The sequence below is a fragment of the Carassius auratus genome, chromosome 46, assembly GCF_003368295.1.
Source record: "Carassius auratus strain Wakin chromosome 46, ASM336829v1, whole genome shotgun sequence".
Lineage (NCBI taxonomy): Eukaryota > Metazoa > Chordata > Actinopteri > Cypriniformes > Cyprinidae > Carassius > Carassius auratus.
Window position 1 is genome coordinate 12,742,339 of NC_039288.1, and position 7,129 is coordinate 12,749,467.

The following is a 7,129-nucleotide window of genomic DNA, read 5'->3' on the forward strand; positions in this document are numbered from 1 at the left end:
TCAGAGCCCGTCTGAAGTAAAATGCAGGCACATGCATTTGTCTCTGAGAATGATGGCTGAGTCATGTGACAGATCAGTCATGTTTATTTATGCTTGTCATGACACTATCCTTCATCTGCTTGATTTCTCTTCCTCTAATCAAAATTATCTACTGATTTCCTTTGGGAAGAGGGGAAAACTATGTAATTACAGTGATAGTCTATGATATGTTTACACAGACTGTATTTGGTAAAAACCTATTACATGATGCATATACAAAATACATCGCATATTTGGTGGAAATCTGGTAATTAGGTCGGTTCTGGATGATTTAAGATGTTCTAGGGTTGATCTAACATACAAATCAACGTAGAATTCATAAATAATATTATAATAACAGATATTTCACAGTTACTATTTTATTAGTCTGATTAGTCACATGGATGGAAAAAAAACTTGCAATAGCAAAGTTGAGAGATTTCAGCTGGCACTGATGAATGGGAATACTAACAGATTTCTTCAGATCTTATATATCTATATTTAGCATTTATGTTGTGTTGGCTTATACAGAAGTTGTATTTTGACTAATCGAGACATCTAACAGTGTATTTCGTTTCTTACAAAAGCAAAAGTTTCAGTTCAAAAGTTTACCAGTTCCAACATTGAGATATTTGCAGTCAACTATAAAGTGATTTGTTCCAACAAGGTGTCAAATAACAGGTGTTATGGGTAAAGCGAGCTAACATGGCAAGTAAATATTATTTTCGAGGCCACTGATGTGACATGTACAATGGTAGTGTTAATTTCTAGTCTAAACCTTATTAAGGTTAAATAATAATTATAATAATAATTATAATTATTATTATTATAATTATTATTATAAATACAGAGTGCAACCATTCGATATGTCACCGAATTTAGCTCAGTGTTTTACAAGTGTAGCGTTAACGTTACCTTTATTGCCTACAACCGCTCTTTCCAACATCCTGTCTGTGGTTTATCGGGTTACTAGTCTGAAGTAAAATTAACAGAAACAGAAAATGTAATTAGCCTATTTTGGTTTTAATTGTACTCACATAACGCAGATAGTCTCCACTACATACCTTTTTTTCCACAACAAGCTTAATAAAATAGAAACGTTTAATACAAATTTGCATTTTGTCAGTAAAGAGCGATCCTGGGCTTCCAACGGCAGCTACCGCCATCTAGTGGAGCCTATACAGCACAACAGGATTTCAATATTACAGTCATTCTTATCGATCGATCAGTAAGGACTAATGGGGATATTACCTTGCAATACAGTCATGGCCAAAAGTTTTGGCAGTGACATAAATTTTGTGTTCTGCAAAGTTTGCTGCTTCAGTATTTGTAGATCATTTTTAATAATTACCATGTGTTTCTTTGGAGGTAACCATTTCTAACAAGAACACAATGATTTAGAAGCGCTTCTTCTTTCCTTTTATAGTAATCAGTCTGCTCTTATACGATGATGATAGTGATTTCACCTGACCAGTACTCATTCACACTTTCACACTTGCTGCTGATATAATTAGTCAATTAATATTAGCTGGTCAGTTTGTGTCAGGATCAAAAAACAGTGATTTTTTTTTTTTTTTTTTTTTTTTTTTGGCAAATAAGCTTTTAGTAATTATTTAAAATGCATCTGATCATTTTACACAATAATTTAGAAACAATGTGAATGAACACCACAACATGCTTAAGCAGCAAACTGCAAAAAAACTTTATAACTATGACTGTACATGTGTGTATAATAATAATATAATTCATTATATCAGCTTAAATAAACTGATAAAACAGATAAATATTTTCCTGGTACTGCATGTACGATGATATATTCAAAAATAGTCTTGTCTGATAGAGTAACATCAAAATCTTTGAAAGCCTACCCTGAATTTGTTGTGAATTTGTTATGAATTTGATATTTTCGTAAATAAATCACACTTTAACATAATACCGATCATGACCTCGGAATCATCCATTCACTGTAAAAACACAGTAGATATGTGCAGTGATTACAGATATTATGAGCATTCCAAACACATTATCTGATATTGTAACTATGAAAAGAAAACATGAAATATAGAGAACTCCAGGTTTATACCAAGTACTTTGGATGCACAGTACAATGTACAGTAATGTGTACCTACATAAAAAAAAGTTCTGGTAATATAAGGTAACTACATGGGGTAGGATTAGGTTTTGGGGTAGGTTCAGGGTTAGTTATTGTAATAACTATAGTACAAAGTATGTACTAATGTTCTGCCAATAGTTTAACTTAATAATCATAATATGCATTGACCTCTGACTGAATGAAACTTTTGTCTATAGCCTTAAAAACAAACAAATGATTCATTGAATAAATACATTTTGTATACTACTGAAGACATTGGGTACTAACTTTTTCAAGAGTTTAACTTCTCTTAAAATGATGTATACTGTGTGCATTATTTCCTGGTTGATGGATATAAAACAGTTATTAGATGTAAGGTCATTCTTTGACATTACCAGAATTACACAAGATATTGTTATGATTGCGGTTTCTTACCTTGTTTTTTGGTCACATTTTTGCATAGAAGTTTCTATTTTCCAGCCAAACTCTCTGCATGATTTCCCCAGCCTTTCGTCAACGACCATCAATACCACTTTTATATAATTTATTTATAACTATATTAAAGCATAATTTAGAACAGTTCCCATCAGTGTACAAAGAATACATGAAAAAATAAAAAGCTGGTGGGTTATGCTTAGTGTCAAATACTAGTTATAAAAATGTACAATGGATGCATGGAACATTAAGCAAGCAAGATCTTCCCACTTGCAGGCTTTAGAACGTATTCCAAACTTCACTTAACCATTATTTGAGCAGTCATTCTGAGATTTTAAAATATGTTTGTATTAATTCTGTATATATAGACAGGCTTTTTTTCTAAATGAATTTGAACCACTGTATTGAGCATAAACAACTAACTCTGTTTTTGGTATATTTGTGTTTTATTAACATGTAGAACTGCAGTTCAAAGCTCAGATTCAATCAAGTAGTTTCTGTGACTTGTGCAAAGGACCAATCAAAGAGAAGAATCTTTGCCAATTCTGGGTGTAATAGAAGTCAGAGAAACAATTAAATACATAAAAGATAAAATATAAATCAACCTACAGTTGATTTAAAAAATACAAATAAATAAAATGTGCAGAAATTGTACCTTTCTGGGTATGACAGCTCGTCACTGGGACAGTAACCTTTATAGGGACAACTTTAAAATAAGGTACAAAAAACACATTTTTGAGAGTATCTTAAAACTCTAAAAATAAATTGTGATCAATCATAATAAAACAATGAAAAGATTTTAACAAAAGCTGTGCAAATCAGTAATTTCCATTAGTTGGAGGTTCCTGGTGTGTCCATGTTCGTGTCTGGACTCGTTTCGAGATCTAAAGCAGACAGGGAATCACCAAGTGTGCCAGAAGGCGAGTCCTCTTTGGCTAGCAAGTTATTCTTGCGAAGCTGACAGGCTTGCTGGTATGGAGGCCGGATTGGAGGTTGGGTGGGTGGTAAATACTGGTACTCTTTACTACAATCAAGCTGTTTGGGGAATAAACCAAAACATGAATAAGGTCAGACTACTCATAAACGGACACGTACTGTATGCGTGATTTGAAAGAAGCTGATTAGCACCTGAAGCGGGTAAGTTCTGTCTGAATCGAATGCACTAAGATCTCCACAAGCAAGGAAAGGAACTATTATCCGGTTCGGCCCCTCTAGCTGGTTGAAGTCAATATCTAGACAGGAAATATATGCATTCATAATGTGAGGAGGAGGAGGACATGGGCATACCATTATATACACATTTACAATATATAATTTAAATAAATGCCATATATAGATGAGCACAAACAAACTTGAAAGGACTTTTTTGGTATCAGAGTATTGGAACAAGTTACCATAAGAGTGATCCAGTAAAGGGTTGGACATGTTGGGGACATAACCTTCAGGTGGAGAGTAATTCTGACACACCACAAATGCCTCTGTAGTGCAAACACATGCACACACAAAAACATTGGAAAAAGTACAATATTCCCCCAAAAGTTTTACATTCCCTTTTTTAATGAAATTCTACTCTCACCTATGCTAGAGTTGCGGCTGCTGCGTGGTTTGGCACAGGTTACAGAGCTGAAGAAGATCTTGAGCTGAGAGTACAGCAGTGTCACATCTTTGCCCCTGAAAATCTACACAGAAGACAGACATTAGAGTTCAGGTTCACCCAAAACATTTTATAGATTTCATAATCTTGCACTGACAACTTGACAACAGTAGTTAAGAGTATGAATGACAATGGGATGACTTACTTTTGCAACAAAGTTGCCACCTGGTTTAAGAACATGTGTGGTGATATTGAGAGCCTGTCAGTATGAAAACAAAAAATCTTCAACAGGCAATCTTGCACTTACATGGTAAAGCAAAAACCAACAATAAAATTAAATTTACTATTAGTGTTGTCATGATACCAAAATGTCAATAATTGGTACCAGTACCAGAACAATTTCACAGTCTTCTGTACAAATTTTAAAAAATATAATTAAACAATTATTGATATTATTCATAATAGGATTATTAATAATGCTATTAATAAGTACATTTCACCAAACATTAGCATATATATTTTCTGATTGGCAATTGTGTTTATATAACACTTCTAAAGCATTTATTGTTTTTAGTGACTGATAATTTCAACATTTATCATACATTTTTAGGAAAAAAAGTTTGTCCATTTATTTTATTATATTTAGTATGTTTAACTAACATGAACAAAGAATTAATAAATACTGCAACAAATGTTTTTTTTTTTTTTTTTTTTGTATTTCTTTGTTATTTATAGTTTATTTACTCAAATTAACTTCTTGGACCTTATAGCAAATAGGGATGCATCGATCCGATACTTGGAATCGGTATCGGCTCCGATCCAAGGCATTTTCCGTGGATTGGGTATCGGACAGACGAGACCGATCCAAATCCGATATTGTGCGCATACTATTCATGCTATTCAAAAGAATGATGATCAGGTCAACACATATAAGTATAGAAATTCTATATTGAATAAAAAAAGAAAACTGTGCTGGTATCGGATTGGATCGATATTGGCAGATTCTCCGAATTTTCGGCATTGGATTGGATCGGTTCTGGTATCGTTGCATCCCTAATAGTAAAGTGTTAGCAAAATGATAAGATTAAAGGAAAATATAGCAATACATACCGCCAACAGGAGCTGTGCCTGAATGTACTCATCTACATCATGAAGACCAGTAACTATACAGAAAAAAACCTTCAATTCAAGATTTTGCTAAATCGCAATTTTGCTACATCACAAATCGACCAGCTAGAAGGGAACATCAAATGTTCCAAAAAAAAAAAAAAAAAGCTATTTCTCACCATCTGGGGCACCATCACATACGACCAAGTCTGCAGACTGTCCTTCAAAATGTTGAATAATCTCCTGTGCTGTAGAAATCTATAGCACATTTATATAGTTGAAGTGTTTATTTTTGGCATGTCATATATTTGCACCTGTAGATTCATATTGCAATACCTATCTTTAAAAGCTGCTTCCTCAAAATGAGTTTTCTCATGCACTGAGCCACAACTCTTCACAAAAAAACACAATAAATAAAATAAAAAACTGGATATCCAAAAATGAAATAAAAATACCCTATGTAAAAACCTACTATAATGCGTTAAAATCCAACCTGAACTTTGAACCTGGCTTTATTCGATGTTCATATTTTTGTTCTGGGTATGTATGCAAACAAGTGCATTTTTAATGCATAATTAAACAACATTTAAGAAAACTTGCAATCCAGAAAATGCTTGCAATTCTTCATGTAATGATCAATCAGCTTTGTAAGTCTATCTATATAATTTTTTTAACCCTATTCAACTGGAGTCTTGCTTTAAAAATGTGTAGATTGATGCTATAGCAACACAATTCAATACATATTAAATTGCTATAATGACTTGCTAAAAAAAAAAAAAAAAAAAAAAAACACTGTACCTTGGTGATGTCTCCTTGAATTTGTGTGACCCCTGGCAAAGGGGCCATTGCTTGCAGGTCAACTGCCACAATCTTGACCTCTTCACTCTTGTCTTTTCCACTGAAACAGGACAGAAAAAGGTGAAGTGCCAATTAAATCAACAAGATTTTACTTAACAGTATCTGTAAGTGTACTTTGCATTTTACAGAGCACAACAGAAAAATTGCATTCCGTGCATTTCACATTTAACCAACCGGAGTTTACGGCTCAGGACTTGACTCCAGCTGCCAGGCGCCGCACACAGGTCCACAGCACGACTGACACCTGCATGAAGGAAGGGCATGAACCGTCATTTGAACATAAAAGTCTGCTTTGAGCTATGTAGGCAGTTCACAAGTTTTCGAGACATCTATAGGATGACTCAACCAGTATCCTATGCAGACTGAAGCACAATGAAGCTCTTAACTTTAAAAAGGTTGAACTCCTCATCCAGCTGCAGGAGTTTGAAGGCGCTTCTCGCTCTCCAGCCCTCCTCCTTCGCAAGCCTGTAATATATATCTCGTTTGTCTTTGGATGAGCGCCCCATTTTATTTTCACTCAACAATTCTGTAGACAAATAATAACACAATTTTACTGCAGTGAGACTTGTTTTCGCCGCAACGTGACACTTCTTCTTCTCACTTGTTGCAGTCAGAGAAACGTGAGACAACACTGACATCCACTGGAGATGAGGGGATATTAGCTATTACACATGATGCGTGTATGTACGTATGATCGATCGTATGGTTACAATTCTAGTGCTGGTAGTTTATGGACATTAGGCATCCAACTTATTACACACAAACTATAAGCTGACTTATAAGCATATAGTCTGTGACTAGACGCATTTTGAACTTTCCAATGCAATCACAGTACCTACAAAAAATAATATCACACTACAGTTATTGTAGAGTAGGCCTATGCAAGGATTAGAAATATATATTTTTTAAACATAAACATTAAGATTATACATGCACTTTTATTATACATTATACAATTATGCATACACTAACAAAAACGGGGAAAAAAGTATAATATAAAAATGAATAAATAAAAAATCAAAGTT

At 33.9% G+C, this 7,129-nt stretch overlaps 1 protein-coding gene across 3 annotated transcripts; it reads right to left on the bottom strand.

Annotated features, from left to right (window-relative positions):
* Positions 1–2,721: 2,721 nt before the first annotated feature.
* On the bottom strand, positions 2,722–6,743 carry LOC113064233 (putative tRNA (cytidine(32)/guanosine(34)-2'-O)-methyltransferase). 3 transcript variants are annotated; one of them, XM_026234889.1, is made up of 12 exons: positions 6,659–6,702; positions 6,490–6,569; positions 6,279–6,348; positions 6,045–6,144; positions 5,583–5,638; positions 5,426–5,504; positions 5,250–5,318; positions 4,345–4,398; positions 4,122–4,224; positions 3,940–4,023; positions 3,674–3,777; positions 2,722–3,580 (listed from the first exon to the last, which is right to left on the bottom strand). In XM_026234889.1, exons 4-12 carry the CDS (start codon positions 6,090–6,092, stop codon positions 3,377–3,379), a joined length of 801 nt encoding a protein of 266 aa, XP_026090674.1. In that variant the 5' UTR covers positions 6,093–6,144; positions 6,279–6,348; positions 6,490–6,569; positions 6,659–6,702; the 3' UTR covers positions 2,722–3,376. The 3 variants fall into 3 exon arrangements, with proteins under 3 accessions (XP_026090674.1, XP_026090672.1, XP_026090673.1); XM_026234887.1 differs by having other exon boundaries at positions 2,728–3,580; positions 6,490–6,743; XM_026234888.1 differs by lacking the exon at positions 5,583–5,638 and having other exon boundaries at positions 2,854–3,580; positions 5,250–5,302; positions 6,490–6,738.
* Between the last annotated feature and the right edge of the window lie 386 nt (positions 6,744–7,129).